Source organism: Neovison vison, chromosome 2 (assembly GCF_020171115.1).
Source record: "Neovison vison isolate M4711 chromosome 2, ASM_NN_V1, whole genome shotgun sequence".
Taxonomy (NCBI): domain Eukaryota; kingdom Metazoa; phylum Chordata; class Mammalia; order Carnivora; family Mustelidae; genus Neogale; species Neogale vison.
Genome location: NC_058092.1, coordinates 85,550,940 through 85,573,380, shown reverse-complemented (window position 1 = coordinate 85,573,380; position 22,441 = coordinate 85,550,940). Strand labels below are relative to the sequence as shown.

General features: G+C 37.8%; 1 protein-coding gene across 2 annotated transcripts in view; it reads left to right on the top strand.

Annotated features, from left to right (window-relative positions):
* The first annotated feature begins 8,872 nt into the window (after window positions 1–8,872).
* Window positions 8,873–22,441, top strand: part of FRRS1 (ferric chelate reductase 1) — a 48,704-nt gene continuing 35,135 nt past the window's right edge. The window contains exons 1-4 of one of the 2 annotated variants that reach the window (XM_044238749.1): window positions 8,873–8,907; window positions 19,658–19,853; window positions 20,757–20,893; window positions 22,240–22,334. In XM_044238749.1, coding sequence (XP_044094684.1) covers window positions 19,658–19,853; window positions 20,757–20,893; window positions 22,240–22,334 — 428 coding nt within the window. In that variant the 5' untranslated portion in view covers window positions 8,873–8,907. Of the gene's footprint in view, window positions 8,908–17,973; window positions 17,996–19,657; window positions 19,854–20,756; window positions 20,894–22,239; window positions 22,335–22,441 lie in introns of those variants that run through there. The other variant, XM_044238750.1, reaches the window with a different exon arrangement.

Here is a 22,441-nt window from a genome sequence, read left to right as displayed (position 1 = left end):
TGAGGTGATGGAAATGCTCTATGTCTTGATTGTGATGGTTACATGATTGATGGAATGTGTTTGTCAGAAATCACAGAACTCCATGATAAAAAGGGAAAATATTATTCCTTGTAGAATTATACCTCTAGAAACCTGAATTGAATATATTAACAGAAAAACTAGATTAAAAAATTTACTTTTAAAAATTAAAAATTAGAAAAGTGACCCAAGATGTATGTATATTAACATTGATCATAATAACAACACAGCAGAAGAAAACACTGTGTCCCAATATTAGATTCTTTGAGCATAAGAGTTACCCTCCCCCCAAACAAGATTCTTTTCCTGATGGACCTTACATTTTAGCAGACGAGACGGCCATTATATAAATAGAAGCATAAATATATATATATGTATATATATTTATTATAGTGAAAAATGTATATATTTATATATCTTTTTTTATATATAAAATGTCAGGTAGTGATAAGTTCTGTGAAGAACATAAAACAGAATAAGGGGGGGGCGCCTGGGTGGCTCAGTGGGTTAAAGCCTCTGCCTTCGGCTCAGGTCATGATCCCAGGGTCCTGGGATCGAGCCCCACATCAGGCTCTCTGCTCAGCGGGGAGCCTGCTTCCTCCTCTCTCTCTGTCTGCCTCTCTGCCTACTTGTGATCTCTCTCTGTCAAATAAATAAAATTCTAAAAAAAAACCAAAAACGAAAAAAACAAAAAAAAACCAGAATAAGGGGGATAGAGAATTAAAGGAATTCTTAAAGATTTATTTATTTAGTTTTAGAGAGAGAGAGAGAGTGGGTGGGAGAGAGGGTCAAAGGGAGAGGGAGAGAGAGAATCTGGAGCGAACTCCCCACTGGATGCAAAGCCCAATGCCTGACCCTGAGAGCATGACCCGAGCCAACCAAGAGTTGGGTGCTTAACCGACTGAGCCACCCAGGTTCCCCAGGAACTCTATTTCAGATACAGTAGTGTGGTGGTCAGTTCTGTATGTCAGCTTTGCTAAGCTGTAATCCCCAGTTGTTCAACTAAATATTAGTCTGGGTGTTGCTGGGAAGATATTTCGTAGACATGATTCAAATCCAAAATCGGTTGACCTTCAGCAAGGGAGGGTGGACCTGATTTGCTCAGCAGAAAATCGTTAGAAAGAGACGCTTCCCTGAAGAAGGGGAAATTCCAGCTGTGTTGGGAGATAGAAAACTCGAGAGAAAATGTGTTATCTTAAATGAGTTAACCATGTTATCTTAGAATTTTACTAAGCAAGCAACGGGCCACATTTTTGAATCAGATGTGCTTATATTCTACTTTTAAGGAGCGTGTTTCAAAAAAGTTTGTTGCAAGGGTTCTCGAAGTATAGTCCACAGACAACAACATCAGCATTTTTCAGGCTCACCTGTCTTCCTGAATCGGAAACTCTGGAGGTGGGACTTAGTAATCTGTGTTTAAGGAATTTACCAGGTGATGCTGATGAACACTAAAACCCAAGAACCACTGGCCTAGAGCAAAGATATAATTCCACCAATAAAGACTCCAAGACAGCAACTCTTGGGTTCTTGAGAATCATCAGGTGCTCGTTTAAGAGCAGAATTCTGGGCTTTTCTCCAGGGTCTGATCCGGTAGGTCTGAGAGGACCCCAAGAATCCATTTATTATTTATTAATAATCCCCAAGAATATTTATTTATTTATTATTTGTTTGTTTTAAAAAAAGATTTTATTTATTTGAGAGAGAGAGAGCGCGTGCTCATGCATGAGTGTGAGCAGGGGGAGTGGCAGAGGGAGAAGCAGAATCCTCAAGCTGACTCCACACTGAGCACCTAGCTGCACTTGGGGCTCAGTCCCAGGACTCTGAGATGGTGACCCGAACTGAAATCAAGAGTCAGCTGCTTAACCAACTGAGCTACCCAGATGCCCATAAACTACATTACATTTGTATATGTTAAAGACACTGACTTAACACAATAAAACTTAACCCATCTTATAAATGAATGGCATTTAAAAAAGTCATATAGCCCAAGAGTTGCTAAAACAAAAATCTGCAGTAAATCATACTATTACTTCATTGTTAAAACTTGGGAAATTTAAAAAAAAATACAAACCTAGGTTATTACTGAGTAGAACCAGATTGTTACTAATTAAATGCTATATTCTTCCTTTTCTTGATTCTTTTTTAGTTTCTTTTCTAATTTGCTTTAATTGATTTAATAACAGATATGGTAAAAATTTGAATGTAGTATAACTTCTAACTGATAGAAAATATTAGAAGCAGGGATGCCTGGGTGGCTCAGTGGGTTAAGTTCTGCCTTCAGCCCAGGTCATGATCTCAGGGTCCTGGGATTGAGCCCTGCATTGGGCTCTCTGCTCAGTGGGGAGCCTGCTTCCCCTCCTTTCTGCCTGCTGCTCTACTTACTTGTGATCTCTCTCCCTCTGTCATATAAATAAATAAAATCCTTAAAAAAAAAGAGAGAAAATGTTAGAAGCCACTGATTATGGGGTGCCTGGGTGGCTCAGTGTGTTAAGCTGCTGCCTTCGGCTGGGGTCATGGTCTCAGGGTCCTGGGATCGAGTCCCGCATCGGGCTCTCTGCTCAGCGGGGAGCCTGCTTCCCTCTCTCTCTCTCTGCCTGCCTCTCCATCTACTTGTGATTTCTCTCTGTCAAATAAATAAATAAAAAATCTAAAAAAGAAAAAAAGAGAGAGAGAGAAAATATTAGAAGCCACTGATTATGGGGTTCCTGGGTGGCTCAGTGGGTTAAAGTCTCTGCCTTTGGCTCAGGTCATGATCCCAGCATCCTGGGATCGAGCCCCGCTTTGGGCTCTCTGCTCTCTGCCTGCCACTCTGCCTATTTGTGATCTCTGTCTGTCAAGTAAATAAATAAAATCTTAATAAAAAAAAAAAGAAGCCACTGATTATAATTACCAAGACTTTTAACTTTATATCATATCTCTGACATGATCAACAGAGATTTTATTAATGATTTGGTAAAGCTGAATCAAACTTTTAACATTTTACTTTGATCAGTGTTGCCATCTCTGGCATGTAATTACAGAGTATTAGTATTGTCTTGTACTAAATTAAAATGTTACAAAAGAAGATAAAGTAATTAAAGAGGACAAAGAATGTCTGCCATGCTTCCATTATCATCAATAAATTGGTCTTAAAATGAGCTGAAATTCAAGGGATGCCTGTGGCTCAGTTGGTTAAGTGTCTTCCTTCAGTTTAGATCATGATCTCAGGGTCCTGGGATCAAGCCCTGCACTGGGCTCCCTGCTAAGTGGAGTCTGCTTCTCCCTTTCTCCTCAATCTGCCCACTGCTCGTGCTCTGTCTCTCAAATAAATACAAAAATCTTAAAAAAAAAAAAAAAAGGAACTGAAATTTAAGTCAAGTTTGAAAAGGGGTAAAACAGAAGCAGGGACTTTCTAGTATCTTATCTTTTTGTTACTTAAATTAAGGTGAGATCTTATATTTAACATCGATTTTTTGAGTTCCTAAAAAGAGGTATTAAAAGTAATGACATAGTTCCTACCCCAGCGATTGCTTATGGTATAGTTTTCATCCATTGGTACTGAGTACTTAATATAGTGTATTGAGAAGGATCTGAAATTATGTCCAGCTTAGTAGTAAAAAGTATTACAATTGATGATGACTGCTTGCGTGTGGGAATAGCATTTTTTATATAATATGTTTTTCCTCACTCTAATACAAGACATTATAGGTAGTGAGATATTATCTCATGAAAACATAACAATAACCCTACCTCGGTACCCTTATCTTCTTCATGCAAATGAAGAAAGTGAGAGTAGGGCGTTAATAAGTAACTTGCCTAAAGTCAACAGTTTTAAATAGTAGAACTGAGGTTTCAACCAAAGTGGGTCAGACCCAGAGAATATTTACTTGACCCAGAGAATCATTTTACTTGGCCCTATAGTCAATTTATAATGGAAGAACTAATATTAGTTCTGATTATCAGAAAGGTTTCATAGATGAATTGGGACTTTTGCTAAACCTTGAAGAATGTATGTCATTTAATATGTGGAAAGATAAGTGGTAAGAGAACAGCATTAGCAAATGTGAAAAGACGAGAATGGGACTCTGTGTTTCACGGAGTGATTGAGTCAGAAATACCTGGTGGGAAAGCAAGGAGAATGTAGTACATGGGGGTCATGAGAGAACAAGTGGGAGAGATTAGTTCCAGAGAATTTGAGCATAGGTAATTATAGTGTGCCCATTTTATTGAACAATTTTATGTTTAGACATTGAACTAAGCACTTGACGTATGTTATCTTTAAACCTCACAACAATGTAGTGTATTGTGATCTTCATTTCATGGTGAGAAGATAGGTCTGGAGAGGTCTAGATCACAAAGTTCCTTGACGGAGCTGATCTTCAGTCCTGGGTAATCCAGTTCCAGAGCCCCATGTTTCCCTGCTCAGAATCAATAAGTAGGAAGGCCTGTATGTGAGTGCTGAGAAAGGAGGAACTGGATAATTGACTTGAGGAGATATTAAAAGCAGTTGGTTTCAACATTTGGGCTGCTGCCCACAGGAAGAAATAGGAAATGCACAAACCAGGACATATCTACTCACAGATATAATCTGAATAGATCCATGAAACGCATTTATTTAGCCTACAATGTGCTCTAATGTTTTTCTGTTATTTTATTAATATTTTTTCTGATTGTTACTTCCTAAAGACTTTACATAGGTTTTTAAAAAGTTTGTTTATGTTGGGACGCCTGGGTGGCTCAGTGGGTTAAAGCCTCTGCCTTTGGCTCAGGTCGTGATCTCAGGGTCCTGGGATCAAGTCCCGCATCGGGCTCTCTGCTCAGCAGGGAGCCTGCTTCCTCCTCTCTCACTGCCTCTCTGCCTACTTGTAATCTCTGCCTGTCAAATAAATAAATAAAATCTTAAAAAAAAAAAAGTTTGTTTATGTTAAGTAATCTCTACCCCCAATATGGGCCTCAGCCTTATGACCCTGAGATCAAGAGTCACGTGCTCTTCCGACTGAGCCAGCTGGCGCCCCTCCCACTAAAGATTTTATATTTCACTAACAGGTGGGTTGTGTCTCCAAACTGGAAAACTCTGAACTATAAAATATGAGAGAGACAAAAAGCTGAAAGTCACCTCTAGGTTTTGCTTGAGCATTGGAAAGGCGATTGATGAAGTTTCCTGCAGCTCTGTAACAAATGACCACAAACTTGGTGGCTAAAACAACTGATATTTATTCTCTTATAGTTCTGGGGGCCAGAAGTTCAAAATCACTAGCACTGGGCCAAAGCCAAGGTGCTGGCAGAACCACTTCCTACAGAGGCTCTAGGTGAGAATCTCCCTTGTCTCTCCAGTGTCCAGCGGCTGGTGGCGTTATTGTGGCTGCATTACTCCCATGCTTACCTCCATGGTCACATTGTCTTCTTTTGCGTGTAATCTTCCTCTGCCTCCCTCTTTCTTTCTTTTTTCCTTCCTTCCTTCCTTTCTGTATTTTTTCATTTATTTAAGATTTTATTTATTTATTTTAGAGACAGAATGAACATGGCGGGGGGGAGTAGAAGAGGGAGAGAATCTTCAAGCAAACTCCCTGCTGAGCGCAGAGCCTGATCCCAAGACCCATGAGATCATGATCTGAGCCCAAACCGATAGATGCTCAAAAGACTGAGCCACCCAGGCACCCCTTCAGCCTCTTCTTTTAAGGACACTCATGATTGCAGTTAGGGCATACATAGATAATTCAGGATAATCTTTCTATCTCAAGATTCTTAAGCCAAAGACATCTGGAAAACAATGAGAACTGCATATCTATAGGAACATGGCTTTATCAGGTAATTATGCCCCTGGATTCCTTCATTTCCTTTCCTTTTCCTCCCTCCCTTCCTTCTTTCCTCCCTTTCTTCCATCTTTCCTTCCTTCCTTCCTCTCCTCCTTGCTGCCTCTCTTTTTTTTTTGTTCTTTCTTTTGTATCCACCTGAGAAACCACAATATATTATACATAGAGCCACTTTGTACAAATATAGGGTAGTGCCTAGCACAGTATCTGCCATATAGTAGGTGTTTGATAAAATAGCTATTGAATGATTGTGATGTTTCTTTCTTTCTTTCTTTTTTTTTTTTTAAGTGACCTGTCACTCTAAAACAATCTAGTCTTTTTCTGGCCCATTATGTGTCTCTCCTTGGCCAACAGAAACCTGCTTTCACAATTTGATAGGAGACCTTAGAGAATATAAGGTTCTGGTTGGAACCCCTCATTTTTACTCTTGAGGTAACAAAAACCAAGGATAAGTGATGGCAGTGGAGATAAAGAGGCAACGAATTTGGATAAGACGACAAAATTAAAGGCCACATGAGAATGGGTTCATTTTAGATGGTGGGTTTGGGACTTACTGAGTCAAGGCAGGGTCCAATCAGTTGGAGATGTTCTACTTGAATCCCATGTTTTATGAAATGCTGAGTAACATAGAAAAGGCAAGTTTATGTTTGGTCCATCAGACATCATTCAGTTTTGAGAATGAGGTTCAGGGTAGAAAGTGAATAGCTGTGGCTTAGGACTCTGTCTTACCTCTTTCTTTTCTTTGCCTGATATTGGGCAATTTTCTTGGCTCTGCATGCCCTCAGCACTCAGTGGTAGAATATCTATAATAGTATAGTACCTTTCACTTAGGGTTCTTTTGAGAGTTAGGATAGTGCATGTGCCTTGGTCAGAATGAGTGCTCAGTAAATGCTAATTCTTATTCTTGCTATACTTTATTTGCCTTATTCATTTTTATTCTCTCATGAATATACACTGGAGTTTTCCAGTGGCTCTGTGATGTGTCACATGATACAGCAACAGATCAAATATAGAAAAAGATGTGAGAATCCAGCTGTCCTCTGTTAAACCAGGCACTAAAGAGATTTGCAAAAATTTAACAACACTCCTCTCACTAAATTCTTGTTTTTGGCCAACAATCATAACAGCAGTAGCGAAAAAAAAATTATGTTAACAAGTAATGGGTTTATTTTTATCACTTAAAAATGAATTTGTAAGTATTGAAATATTTCTCACTTTTAATTTTTAATACATTCAATGATAGATATCACCCACATAAACAAATATATCTTTGGGGTCCAGAGTAATTCTTAAAAGTTGTAAAGGAGTCTGGACCGATCAATTTGAGAACTGATAATTTAGAGGCATGAGAATGGGATCTAATAGGGTAGCATCAACTTCTCAGAGTCCAAGCTCCATTGAACATCTTAACTAAATTTGGTTCCTTTAGTGACAGCTGACAAGTAGCTGATGAAGAAGAGCCCGGTAGAGGTGAACATCTTGCAGGGAGTGATAAGGGGAGTTTCAGCTGGGGATTTCAGGGGAAACGGTAGGCCTGGAGAAGGGTGCTTTTAGATAGAGCTAAGCCACTCCATTCAGTTCTTTCCACGGGGCCCCTTTCCTCTATCTATCTATTTATTTATTTTTGCAAGTTTTTATTTAAATTGCAGTTAGTTAACATAAAGCATAAAACTAATTTCAGGTGTAGGGTTTAGTGATTCAGCACTTCCATACAAGACCCAGTGCTTATCACAAGTGCCCTCCGTACTACCCATCACCTATTTCTCCCATCCCCTTGCCCATCTCCCTCCCCTCTGGTAATCCTTTAGTTCTCTATAGTTAAGAGTCTTTCCTGGTTTGCCTTTCTTCCACACCCCCTGCCCACATGTTCATCCGTTTAAGCGTTTAAGCAGTTAAGAGTGCTTTAGGATGAAAGATTACAACAATATATTCTAAGAATTATTTGTCTTAAAAAAATTTTTTTTTTAAAATCATGCTTTTGGCATGCCAAGTGTCCACTGGGGACCATTTCTGGAAAAGGTTTAATTATAACTGCAGAAAGCTCTGACATCACCTGAGGCTTTATACAGAAAGACCGAAGCTCTACTGACTTAGTTTCAATCTGCTCACATTTCACACAGCTTTAGGAGAGAAAAACCAGCTCTCTGGCACTTTTTTAAAAGCCTCTCTCTAAAATCCTATAGATGAGTTTTTGTTAGTTGTGGTTAGTTCTTAAGGAGAAAGATTGAACGGATGGTGTTCTTTCCTCTCTCTTCTCTCCTTTTCAAATGGTTTTAGAGAATTTAGTGGTGATTGCTAACCAAGGATCACAGGCCAGAATGTATATGACATCATTTATTTTCCAGTGTGCACGTGTGAATCATAGGCCGCAGTGGAATGTTTAATATTTTCAGATACATTGTCTTTTCCTAGCCCTAAACATTTTCTTTTGCAAAAAAAATCTTGTGCAAAACAGAGATTAAAGGCTTAAAAAGAAATGAAAAGCGAATTCCCAAGTTTCTAAGTAAATTTTTTTGCATGGTATCATTTACTTCCCAAGGTTTCGGTTCTATGCAGTCTGATTCTTTTGCACCTTTTGTAGTTAATTGAAATAGTTTGCTAATTACTGTTCTGCCTTAGAGTTGCTAGAAAAAACAATCAATTATTTTTTTAGTATAATTATATTTCAAATACTGCAAAAACAATATTTATATTGGTTGTCTATCTGAAATTGAGTTTAAGCAGGTGCCCAATATTTTAATTTGCCAAATTTGGCAACCCTATCCTACCTAAGCACAACTAGTTTCCTATGTTTGTCTTTATTTAGAATATTTAGAACAGATATATTACTTCTGAGTGGTTTTGTAGTTAAAAGCAAAAACACAGTTTTCTCAATGAAACAAGTACTTGGCAAAGTGCTCTAATGTATAAAACAGAATACTTAATTCTCAGAAATGGAGTCCAAAAACTAGTACTGGTCTTGCAAATCAAGTTTTGCTGCTTAGCTTGGGAAACGTTGCCTTCTGGTTACCGGGTAAACTGGCTCCACCCAGCTGCTGAAAGGAGATACAAATTGTAACAAAACCGGAAGTTGGCTGGGCTGCCTTCGCCTCTCAAGGTAAGCGTCTCCTTCTGTTCTCTTTAAGTCAGAGCTCTTTGCAAAGCGTTTAAAAATTGAAGCCAGCTAAGGCAGCAGTAGTGAGAGCAGGCCCCTGTGATGATGGGGGCGGTAGGCGATGCAGAAGGAAAGCTTTAACAAAGTGCGTTCTGAAGCTTGTATTGAGCTAATGAGTTTTCACAAACGAGTTAGGTTAATAATATGTCCCATGACTTTGACTAACGAGCTTTAATCCCAAGAAAAGGGTGATTATAAGTAGAATCATGCTTGGGATCCTGAAAAGCATGGACTTTATTCATGCACGTGTGTTTCTCCTTTTTTAAAAAATTTGAAACTGTGGGAGCTCTCTTTTATAATGAAACCTAATGGCATAATTACCTGTATGCAGATTACTTAGAGCTTTGTTGGTTTTTAAAGTACGTTTTAATCTAGAAGCTTTAGCTCCCCTCACCCCCTACCCCTGGTGTGCCTTTGGAATTTCAGAAAGGCTCTCGTAAGACCTTTGCCGCCCCCTCCTTTTTTTTTTTTTTTTTTTTAAATCTTGTCAGTGCTTACCTTGGGACAAAGGAGATTTTTCAGTTTGTAAATGTGTTATCAGGGATATTTCTTTACAAAGCTAAACTTTAAAGTTCAGGTATCTTCTTTTTCTTCTGAATTAAAGTGGAAAGATTTGAGTGCTGTATAGAAGTGGAGGCTAAATTTTGGTTTATTGATTTGTTGAAAATAATGAGTTAGACATTTTAGATCATAGTTTTGTTTAAGGGGATGAGTGCTGGTAGGTTCTTTAGTAAGCCAACATGCTGACTCTTTTAGCCAAGTGTAGCTTCTATTTCACAGCTCTCCACTAGGGTAATATCAGATTCTCTGGAAATCCCACTGTACAAGAGCTGTTTTCAGGGTTGTCTGCTAGTCAGTGTGAAAGGGGATCATCAAGCCGACCATAAGACAAGTCACCAGCTGGGGAAAGTGTGATAATGTTTTTTATTAGCAAAACCAAAGCTTCGGGAGGTTCCGAAGAAAGAGCAGTTACAGAAGGTGGACAGAATTAGGCAAGACTCCATGGAACGAAGACCTTATTTATTTTTTCTTTTAATTTATTTTTACTTAAATTCATTTAATATACAATGTTTTATTGGTTTCAGATAGAGGTCAGTGATTCATCAATCTTCTATAACACCCCAGGGCTCATTACATCACCTCCCCTCCTTAATATCCATCACCGGGTTACCCCATTCCCCAGCCCTCTCCCTTCCAGCAACCCTCAGTTTGTTTCCTATGAAGGAGAGTTTAACGGAAAACCTGGTTTATGGTGGGCACTGGGCTAGATGTTTCATACGTATTGCCTTACTTAATCTTCACAAAGCACCTTGGTATTAGTTGTATTTTCTCTAACAAAATGAGAAAACTAAGACCTGGTGAGTTTAAATAATTTGCCCACAGTCACTAAGGTGGTGCCGCTGGATTCCAATCCTGCTGGATTTGAACTATGTGATTTTGATGTCCATAACGTTCACTGTTCCATGGGATACAGTAGTAGATGACATTTGAAATAAACTGTGAAAGAGGGGAGGAGGTTTTACTTACTAAAACGAAAACAAACAAAAGCCGTGAAAGTAACATAGAATGTTTGAAAATAGATAAAAGAAAAAAAGCTAAACAGTTTTATCATTTCTTTACAGTCTTTATATATGCATATTTTGTGGTTATAAATTCTTTTATTATATTATAAAGCACTACATGCTTTAAAATTTTTAAGTCATTTTTATATTATAAACAGTACATACTTTTCAAAAATAGGTACAATACAATGAGGATTAAAAAGAGGAAGTCCACTCCTCTTCCCCTATTGAAAACACTCTCCTGGGGGTAACCACTCTTGACAACTGTTGAAAGTGTGGAGTAAAGTTGTTTTGTTTTGTTTTGTTTTTTTTCCTTTTCCCTTTAGCTTTTAAGTAATATTTCTTTCCGTATACTAGGTATCATTTCATAATCTGCCTATTTTCATTCCTCAGTGTGGCATGAGCATGTTTCCACTTAAGTATATGTAGACTCCTGTTTTAGAGTTTTTGTGAAACAAGTTGATACTTGTGGAGCACCTAAAAGAATACCTCGCTCCTGTAAAGCACTCAGTAATTATTAGCTGTTATCATTGACTATTCTTTTTTTTAATTTTTTTTCCTTTTATTTATTTTTATTTTTATTTATTTATTTGACCGAGAAAGAGAGAGCACAAATAGGGGGAGTGGCAGGTAGAGGGAGAGGGAAAAGCAGGCTTTCTGCTGAGCAAGGAGCCCCATATGGGGCTGGATCCCATGACCCTAGCCTAAGGCTGACACTTAACCGAGTGAGCTACCCAGGTGCCCCTGACCTTGACTATTCTATTTCATTCTTCTAAGTGAGTGAGTATACAGTATTCTAGTTTATTTTGTAACCACCCAAATTGTCTTAGATTTTTCTTATTACAAATATAATTTTTGTGTAACTGTGGAAATTTTTCTGTAGGATAAATTCCTAGAAATAAAATTCTTAAGTCAGAGGTTAAACATATTTTAGTTTAGTAGGATTCTGTCAAATTTCTTCCAAAATACTGTGCCACTTAACACTTTTCACTGTGTATGAGTGTGCTCGTTTTTCTACATTCTTGCTTATTCTGGATATTAGCAGTCTTTTGCATTTTCCATGAAATGACAGGGAATAAATTTTTTTTTTTTTACATAAAAAGCATAGTGTACAGAGATTTTTGTATCTTGTTTTTTCCCATTTACCCTAAGTCTGTTTTTACATAGATAGGAATTTGATGCATGAAATAATGGAGGTCCCAGTTAGAAGGCAGAACATGGGTAGAAAGAAAGAGTGGTGCTTATTCTGGAAGTTAGTATAAATGGTATGTTGTCATTAGAGCATGGGAGAAAAAAAAATCCTTAAAATGGGGTTGGGCTGAATAGTACAAAACATTAAATGTCTAAAGTTTTTGTCCTGAATTTAATTATTCCTGGGGGGCAGATGAAGGTTTCTGGGGAGAAGGGTGATATGATGAGAAATATATTTTAGGAAAATGATCTTGTGCTGGTGTGCAGGACAGATTAGAATGGAGATAACGAAATAGAGGCCAGTTGAGAGTGTTTCATTAATTTTGGTGACAAGTTATGAAGGCTTTGTGCTTGGAGTGATGATGGAATGGAAAGTAACAGACAGATGTAATAGAATGGAAAGCAGAAGAGAGATACAAAAGGGATAGGTAGAAGGGTAGTGGAAGAATCTGCAGAACTGGTTTGGAAATTGGGGTCTTAAAGAGTGTTTGGGCTCAAGTCTTGAGAATACAGGGTTTCGAGTATTGCTGACCAGTCATGTGTTGACAGGCCACCATTAGAATAGGGAAGTCAGTTGTAAGAGCTAGTCTGGAGGAAAAAATGATGAATTTCATTGCAGACAAATTAAGCTTATTGTCATCCAAACAGAACTGGATATTTGCATAGAATATACTGGATATCTGTATAGAACTGGAAATTTGAATGAAAGCATTATGGAGATGTGGGGTGAGGCAGTTGGAGAATTGGGAGATACTCTACAGATGAAAACTGAGGCTAGGGAAGTGTTGATGAACTGGCAGAGAAACATAGGGGAAAGGTTAAAAGTCTTGGGAATGGATATGTTCACGTATGAGGCATAAAGAGGAACCAGACTTAATTACAATATTTTTACAATAACTATTTCTAACATTTGACCTCAGATCTAGGTAGACTATCCTTTGACAGCCCCCAAAAGTCCATGCCCACTTTTTTTTTTTCCACCTTTGGTTCTTTTATTGCTCCTGTTCAAATTGTGTACCCTTGGAGCCCCTTTTCCTCCATAATGCCTTGTTTACAATTACTATGTCAATGTTAAGCGTCTGATCTGAAGTTATGGATGGCTTATTGATCTGATCTGAAGTCAGATCAGAGACCATACTTTTCACCATTCATTTTCTGTGCTTCTGATAAATGTCTTAATCAGTGCCCTGGTTTACAGTGGCAACAGTTACACCCCTCACACTTTCCTGGATTGTTTTGAGGAGTACATGCCAAATAGTTGACATGATGTCTGACATGTTGTAAGCCCTTGGTAATTGTTAGCTCTTCTTATTTTCTCCTTGTACCTCTAGATATCTACAATGAAATACAGTTTTTTCCTATTCTGCTCCTGTGTGATCTTAGACCATAGTTGTTATAAACTACATGAGCTTCAGTGTCCACATAGCAAAAAAGCAAACAAACCAACCAGCCTCCTCCCCCCCCAAACCCAAAAAAACCTTTGTTTTTTCCAAGGATTAGAGTTCATTTCTGTGAAGCACCTACTGTGATGAGTAGAATGAATTCAATAAGTAGTGTCATTTATTTATTTATTATTATTGTTACTTTTAAAGATTTAATTTATTTATTTGATAGAGAGAGATCACAAGTAGACAGAGAGGCAGGCAGAGAGAGAGAAAGAGGGAAGCAGTCTCCCTGCTGAGCAGGGAGCCTGACTCGGGACTCAATCCCTGGACCCTGAGATCATGACCTGAGCCAAGGGCAGAGGCTTAACCCACTGAGCCACCCAGGTGCCCTAAATAGTATTATTTAAATGATAGATTAATGGCATTTGCTTTTGTTTCATCTATTAGTTTTGCATCTTTAGAGAAGGTGCCATTCCACCAAAATTGTACCTAATTTTGTTTTGAGGGTTATTGAGAGGGCCATGTGGAACGATCCAGATGAAAGCTCTCTATCATGTAATAAGATTTTTGCTTCCAGCCTTTTTTTCAGAGATGAATAAAGAAGATGAAAACGTTGCTTGCTGAGGATGCTGTGATTAGGGGAATCAGGATTAGATTGTAGAGTTCCCCACTATTTTTTCTTTAGTGGTTTTCCTCTACCTTTCCTTTCCTTTTTCTTGCTTTTACTTAAACTCGAAATTCTTTTTCAGAATTCTTTTTAACCATGTTAAGTTGTGAGACCTGACAGATCTCAGATTGGTGTTCAGTGTGCCAATTTTGGTGCCTCTTTGTTTTTTAGAACCATTTCTGAAAATGTCATAACTCCAATTGTTAATTAAAAAAAAAATCTTTTTTTCTCTTTGCTCCTGCTGTGCAAATGGAGTCTGAAATATTTTTATCTGAGGAAGTGGCAATACTTGACCTATTTTTCATTTTCTGTATAATTTGAGATTCTACTTTCAAAGTCAATTTTTGATGTAGAACTTTCTGTGAAGATAAAGCAAATTGCTGGAAAGAAGGGGAGCACATTTTCTGAAATATTTCAGAAGGCTTGAACAAATTAAATGCAGATGAAAGAAATATATGAAAATCTCACTTGTCTAACCACAACAGTGTTTGGAGGAAATTAGCATATACTGGTGATAAGGAACTTTAATAGTGATAATAAATAATGGCAGTTACCATTTATTGACATCTTGATGTTTTTAGGCATCAAGCCAGTTGTTTTAATGTCCATTCTCTCAGGAGCTTTAGTTTTATGACAGATCTCTACATTGCTTCTTAGACTCCTAGAGTGGACTCAATGTTTTGTTCTTTGTTTTTGTGTTTGTTTTTTATTTTTTAAATTTTATTTATTTCTTTTTAAAAATTTTTTTTAAAGATTTTATTTATTTGACAGACAGAGATTACAAGTAGGCAGAGAGGCAGGCAGAGAGGAGGAAGCAGGCTCCCTGCTGAGCAGAGAGCCCGATGCAGGCTCCATCCCAGGACTCAGAGATCATGACCTGAGCTGAAGGCAGAGGCTTTAACCCACTGAGCCACCCAGGCGCCCCTAAATTTTATTTCTTTTAAAAGTTTTATTTATTTATTTGACAGAGATCACAAGTAGGCAGAGAGGCAGGCAGAGAGAGAGGGGGAAGCAGGCTCCCTGCTGAGCAGAGAGCCCAATGAGGGGCTCAATCCCAGGACCCTGAGATCATGACCTGAACTGAAGGCAGAGGCTTTAACCAATGAGCCACCCAGGTGCTCCTTGACCTATTTTTCTGAAATTCTTTTCCACCTAACTCTGCCACTCTATTTCTACCTCTTTCCACCTCTAGCCCTAGGCCCTCTAGGTTTTTGGTCACAGGCCTATCTGGTTTACCCTAGATCCTGCACAAAATGCTGATGTTACAAGTGTGCTGAGTCCCAAATTAATTTCCAATTCAGCTTGGAATTTTAATTCCATTTTCCAAGAGAAGGAATATTATAAGTGGTGGTTTTGTTTCTAGGCCCAAAGCCTAAAAGCGAAAGCATGTTTAACTTAGAAGTTAATTGAGATATTTTACATTTACAACAAAGGAAAAGAAAATAATGCCATTGTAATTCTAGTAATAAAATAAAATGAAAACTATATTGAGTAAGAAGTTATTTTCTTTGAACACTGTGGAATGCAGTTGATGGAAATTCTGAAAGTGTTTAGATGTTTCAGGGATTGCCGTGTTTTTGTTGTGATTAATTAAAAATATTTTTTTTTTCTCATGCAGAAGGTCACTATGAGAATGCTTATTTATTAGTTTCTGTTTAGGTTCACAAATGGAATAAGAGAGAATAAGACATTTTTATCGAATAAATACATCTCCCATCTCCAAAATCCTCCCTTTTGCTTGGCTTATTTTTCTTCGGTTCTAAGAACTCTCCTACTGAAATTCTCAATACTCCTAATTTAGAGCTTGATTCAAGGCTGAAACTTAATGGTCTGTATATGCTCTAAAGTAGCATTTTTCAAACTGCAGGTTAAGACCTATTGATAGGTTGTACAATAATGATTCAGTAGGATAGATGAAATCGACATTAAAGAAAAACAAAAACAAAGTAAGGAATAGAAAATGTAGGAATTTATCCCAAGAGGTAAAGGTAAATAATGTCTCTTGAAATGTTTGTTGGGTCATAATGTAAAAATATTTCTTATTTTTCTTACCCGGGTATGGTAGAAAATTACATAAATTCACTGCATATAGCAAAAACAAAAACAAAAACCCAAAAAACAAATAAACCTCAAACCAACCTTTTCTAAATTATTTAAATATTTTATAGTGAACCCTTCTGGTTAAGGTTTTGTTTTGTTTTGTTTGTTTTTAAACAACTCATTTCCCATAATTAAGAAAACCTTGTTACCTCATAGCTATGCTTTGATTAAGACTCTCACTGTGTGGGCACCTGGGTGGCTCAGTGGGTTAATGCAGCTACATTTCACTCAGCAGGGAGCCTGCTTCTCTGTCCCTCTCTCTCTGTCTGCCTCTCTGCCTACTCGTGATCTCTGTCAAATAAATGAAATCTTAAAAAAAAAAAAAAAGACTCTCACTGTGTGCTTATATTCATATCTTGGTAATGTAGACTGGGTGTTACTGGGCTGAGTTCCTGAAATTTTTGTGTGTATGTTAATTTTTGAACTTTTTGATGCCTTAATTTAAAATGAATGACTAACAATGAGAGCTAGAGCTTGATTGCAGTCTAACTAGACTTGATTAGTTATTTGCTAGCTTCATCATCTGACATGTTTTTAAAAGATGTGCTTTCCTCCATTTCCTCTTTTCCTCAAATGTTCTTGGGTTGACACAATAAAAAAACATGAAATTACTAATTTAAAAAAAATTCTTAACAGACTCCTTATTCTAATGAATTTCTTAACCTAAATGTTTTCCAATTGGATTCTTCTTATTTTATCTGAATTTTATCTTTGCTTTAATTAAATATACTGTCTTGATTTATATCACTTACCTCTGTGGTCCACAATCACAATACTAATTAAATATTCATGCAAGTGCAAGAATTTGGCATTTAAATAAAAAAGGGTACATTTGTTTTGAAGTTTTATCTTTGTGTGGGATGTGTGTAGAACATGGTATAAGCAGTTAGCATCCTTTATTACTAAATGCCTGTTTTTCTGGCAGGAAGGAAAACTATGTAAATATCACGTTTGGGAATATTTCAGTTAGAGAACCAGTTAGAGAATCAGAATAGATTCTCTTTTAATTTTTTAAACTAATCAGTCTATCTTTGTCCTGGGATGACAAAATGCAAATTATGATACTTTTATTTTCTATATTGTACTCACCATCGAATCCACTGTCAAATGTGAATATAAAAAGTTTAAAGAATCATACAAAATTGGTGTGAGTTTTTCAGTGCTTGAAGACCTCATAAATGAATATAATACAGTTCATTATCCATATTACATAATTTTAACTTAAATGTCTCATGAATAACTCCTTATTCTCTTTCATAACTGTGCAGTCAGTTGGCATAAGTTGGCTAATGAAAGTATTTGAAAAAAGGCTGTTTCTTAAATCATTAACTGGAAAATCATCAGTAACAATTGTAATGCAAATAGAGTTTCACCCTAAAGGGTCAGCATCTAACCAAGGACAGAGAAATTGCTGGTTTACTTCCCTTCCTCACCTTGTTTGTTACATTTTCCTAATGATTGACAGATGGTGGGCCTTGGTCACTTCCCTTTCCCAGTTTACACATCTTGCTTTGATCATTCCTGATATCCTTTCCTAATTGGCTCTCTTTCTTTTTTTATTAATTTTTTTTAATTTTTAAATTTTTATTATTTTTTAAAATGTGTTATTTATTTGAGAGAAAGTGAGAGTGAGAGAGATCACAGAGAGGGAGAGGGAGAAGCGACTTCCTACAGAGCAGAGAGGCAGGGCTCCCTCCCAGCACCCCGTGATCAGGACCTGAGGCAAAAGCAGACCTTTAACCGATTGAGCCATCCAGGCACGCCCCCACCCTTGACTTTCTTAAAACCATAATGTTAGGCATGAAGATGATCCTGAATTTATTTTGGCTCATCTATTATATTTCACAAATGAAGACGCTGAGACAGAGATTAAGTAACTGTATTGACGTCATTCAGCTGCACAGTGCATAGCAGAGACTGGAAATCATGTCTTGTTTCTGCTTTCACTGGACAGGAAGTCAGTACCAAGTAATTATTTGCTAAACTGGGCTGACTTTTCCCCTATACCATCCTTTAGTCGAGTGGTGCATTACTGCATTTAATCTTCATGATAATTTGGCTAAGTTCACTTGGTTCAAACTGTGACCTTGATTCTCTCCAGCGATCTTGCCTGGTCCTCAAAGCAGGTCTGCCCCTGACAAAAGCCCACGAGCGCCATCTTTGAATAAAAAAATTCCCGTACTGTACTCCTTTTCTTTTTTCTTCCAGTTTCATTGAGAAATGATATAGATTGCTGTATATGTTTAAGACAGTTAATTCTGAAATATTGTTTCCTATAGTAATTAACCATTTCCAAATCTACCTTTTTCTTATGACTCTAGAGAAATTTTGTGCTTCTCTTATGTTATACATTTTTTTTTTACAGATGCTCTTGATTTGTTTATTTGTTCTTTTTGCTCATCTTTAAATGGGAAAAACTCTACCTAGATTTGATGTTTGAGAAAAGATAGAGGAGTATGAGGTACCATTGGATCCTATGCTATCCGCTTGATAGCAACTGGTGGAAAGTGCAGGGCTGGTTGAAATGTGTAGGCCCCACCATAATTTCTGGTGTCCAGCAGGAATTCCTGTAGTTTAGTGCTGGTTCAGTATGGGGTTTGTAATTTACGTGATGAGGAAAGAGTAATGTACTCTAGTGATTCTAAGGGTGCTTTTATTTTGTCCCTTTCCATCTCTGTGGAGGAGAATGAGCTGCTTCGTGGATTCTGCCCATTTGTAGCCTCTCCACAGTTGACTTTTCTTTCTTTCTTTTTTTTTTTTTAAAGATTTTATTTATTTATTTGACAGAGAGAGATCACAAGCAGGCAGAGAGGCAGGCAGAGAGAGAGAGGAGGAAGCAGGCTCCCTGCTGAGCAGAGAGCCCGATGCGGGCCTCGATCCCAGGACTCTGAGATCATGACCTGAGCCGAAGGCAGCAGCTTAACCCACTGAGCCACCCAGGCGCCCCCACAGTTGACTTTTCTTGACTGCTATGTAACATGTCCCTGCCATCTTTCTCTAGCCTTGTTATGTGCAGTGATTAGCAGGTTCTGAATATACGAACGAAGTAAAGTGATTGCTGTAGGCCACAAGAGGGTGGGACTGACATAAAGTAGCTGGTTTTCTGTTTAGGTAGATGGTAAGAGGCGGAGAAGAATATTGCTTGGACTGACCATTGTGTTTCTTAATTCAGAAGTACCCGGGCTGTGGGTAATAGGAATACTGTTTCTTGCAATTGGTTCTCTGTTATCCTCAGTTTTCAGTATAGCAAATTAAATCATCCACCCTGTCATGATTAATTTAATTGGAAATTGGGAGAAGTCATATCAGAGACCTATTTAGGTGATGGTATTTAAATCTGGAGAAACATTTCTTACTTATTCTTCAAGCTTCCTAGGATAAAGTAGGATAGAACCTTTTGCTTTTAGTAGACTGGTTTATTATTACAAATCATGCTAACCAAAGCTAACATTAATTATCTTTGTCAGACTTTGGGTTGTGTGTTTATTTCTTTGTATCTTCATTTTATTAAATCAACTTGAGAGGAGGGTATTAGTTTCCTAATTTTTCAGGTAAGCAAGTGGAGGCATAAACGTGATTTGGTTAAGGTCTCATAACTGGTCATTGGTAGAGCCAAGATGCAAATCCAGGTCACACTTCACATATCATTCTTTTTATTACATATTTCGGAAAATATGGTTAGCTGTCTGTTGAAAGCAAGCAGCCATCTAGAATTACTATTCTGTGGTAAGAAAGCTTTATATTTTAATTATGTATGAAAATAATGTCCTTTTAATCTTCTTTTTGAGATGGCAGTTCTTGGATTTACCCTTGGTACCTTCGTATTTGTGCTGCTCATTAGTTCTGTGGCTAATTATCCCACTGGAGAAGTAGGAAGGTCATGCCATGGAATGGTTCCTGAACATGGCCACACGGCACGCCCTGATCCTGTTCACAACATTTCAGTGAGTCAAGTGACATTCAGACCAGGAGATCAGATTGAAGGTACTGTGCTGGGATGAACTATTTACGTTTTGAGTTTCACTCTTTTCCTGTACATCAAATCTGTATTACTGAGGGATTTATACAGTTTCATTTAAATCTATTCACCTGTTTTCTATAAGATGCCACTGTCTCATACTTTCTATAAGATACCACTGTCTCATACTCATTTTGCGTTTAACTACTACTGATGACTATATTACGTAAGTGGTATATCTCCTCCCCAGTCAGAGAAGGTTTTAAGTACATTTTTATCATTAGTTAATAGATCTTTTTTAACAGTGCTATTAACTCAGAAGAAGAGAAAATAAATTTTCTTTTGTCTGGTTTAAGGTGTAATAAACCCTTATTCTTCTTTGTACAGTGTAAACTCTTGTGTTTTTCTAATTATTCTGGTGAAATGTAGGCTGACTGTTAAAGGTGTGTCTCGAGCAGTGTTTTACAAACTATTTTCTGCAATTCTAGAAATGCAAAATATTAACAAACTCTGATAAAAAGAGTGTGTGGAAAATAAGTTTGGAACCCTCTATGTGTTATATATCATGTACTTTGGAGAGTTTTGTCTTACACATAGGATGTGAAAGGCTTTGCAAGTTTTCAGTAAAGAGACAAGTATTTACTTTCAGTCAGCATTTTTCAAACCAGTTTGGCCCCGTGGACCGCTCCCTGACCGTCACCTACCGCTCCTCCCCCTGCCTTTAGAATGGCTATTGATATCTCACAGAGTGAATGTCCAGTGGAACACAGTTTAGAACTTCTTCGTCTGTAGGATAGTTTCTACCATTTTCTCACCTGGTGCAGTTTTGTATATGTATGCCAGATTCAAACTGTGAGTGCCTCCTCTGAACAGTTTTCTTGTGGGGACGTTGCTAAGACTCTTGAACTATCTTTTCATTTGTTTCTCAGTTACCTTGTCAGGGCAACCATTTAGAGGCTTTCTCTTAGAAGCACGGGCTGCTGAGGATTTGAGTGGCCCTCCTATTGGCTCCTTCACATTGATTGACAGTCAAGTGTCACAGCTTCTGACCTGTGAAGATGTACAGGTTTGTGTTATGTTTGAAATCTGTCGGTTTCCCGAGGTTCTTTTCATTACAGCATGGTGGTTGTAAGACACACAATGACATTACCCATGTGTTGCAGACATCTAAACAGATTCACACTGATCAAGCTTTCTCTCTCATTTTCCTATCTGCAATATATTTTTACACATCAGCATCCTAGAAAAGGCATTAGCTTGAAGAGTTTTGATATTTTATGTAGTATTGACTCTTACTATATTGGTTATAAAGGGTCACTTATTTGTGGAGCATAACAAATAGCATGGAGGACAAGGGGCGTTAGAGAGGAGTAGGGAATTTGGGTAAATTGGAAGGGGAGGTGAACCATGAGAGACTATGGACTCTGAAAAACAGTCTGAGGGGTTTGAAGTGGCGGGGGGTGGGAGGTTGGGGTACCAGGTGGTGGGTATTATAGAGGGCACAGCTTGCATGGAGCACTGGGTGTGGTGAAAAAATAATGAATACTGTTTTTTTTGAAAATAAATAAATTGGGAAAAAAAAGGGTGTTAGTATTGAAGATAGGATTCTAGAGTGGAACAGAGGTCTAATTTTTGTCATTCATTCCTTCATTTAATAAGCATTTATTATGCCAGGAACTGTTCTGGTGCAAAGAGATATGGTGATGAGCAAGACTTATTCTTGTTCTTTGAAGAGCTCAGAGCATTACACATAGGGAGAACATAGGAACATAGGATGTATGATACAAAAGTAGAACGTAAGGGTATAGAACAGATACACAAGGAGAACACATAAGTAGACAGCTTAGAAATGCACAGGATAGGTAGGAAGCGAGGCAGGGAAAGTCACACACAGGCTGCAGGAAATTGAGAGAGAGCTCCTTGGGAGGAGGTAGTCTCCACATCCAGCCTCAAAGAATGAGTAGGAATTTTCCAGGTGAATGAAAGTGGGAAATGAGATTGTTCAAGGGAAAGGTATCCCTAAAATATAATATATGTATGTGGAGGCAGGAATTTTTTCCTTTGATGACTTTTCTGCATTCTCTTTGTATCAATTAATGGAAGGAATATAAATTTATAGTATAAATGAAATAAGGAGCAGGCTCTATATAACATTAGTGTACCCAGTGTTCATAACCCTCTGCAGTTCTTAAATTTCCATCGACTCTACTTTATTTACAGAGCTGGCTGCCAATCTGGTGTCCATTAGCCGACATGTATTTGTTGAGTTTCTGAGTCCCTCTTCTGAATGAAACTGTCTTTACCAGGGTGTTAGCATCACACAGTGATAGATTACTTTGCAAAATGATAGTAGTTCCAGCCATGCTCAAATATTGAGTGGCTGAATGGTCTTTCTTTTCTATTTTACTTCAGGGATATGCTGTGAGTCACACAAGTTCATCCAAGAAAACAAAAATTAAAGTCTATTGGAATGCTCCAAGCAATGCTCCGAATCACGTAAAGTTTCTGTGAGTAGGAGGGCTTACAAATGTGCAACTAGTAAAATTGAGACAGTAATGGTCTGGATCATTTTTGATACCTTTTGGACATTTACCTGTACAGGAGAGGTTTGCTG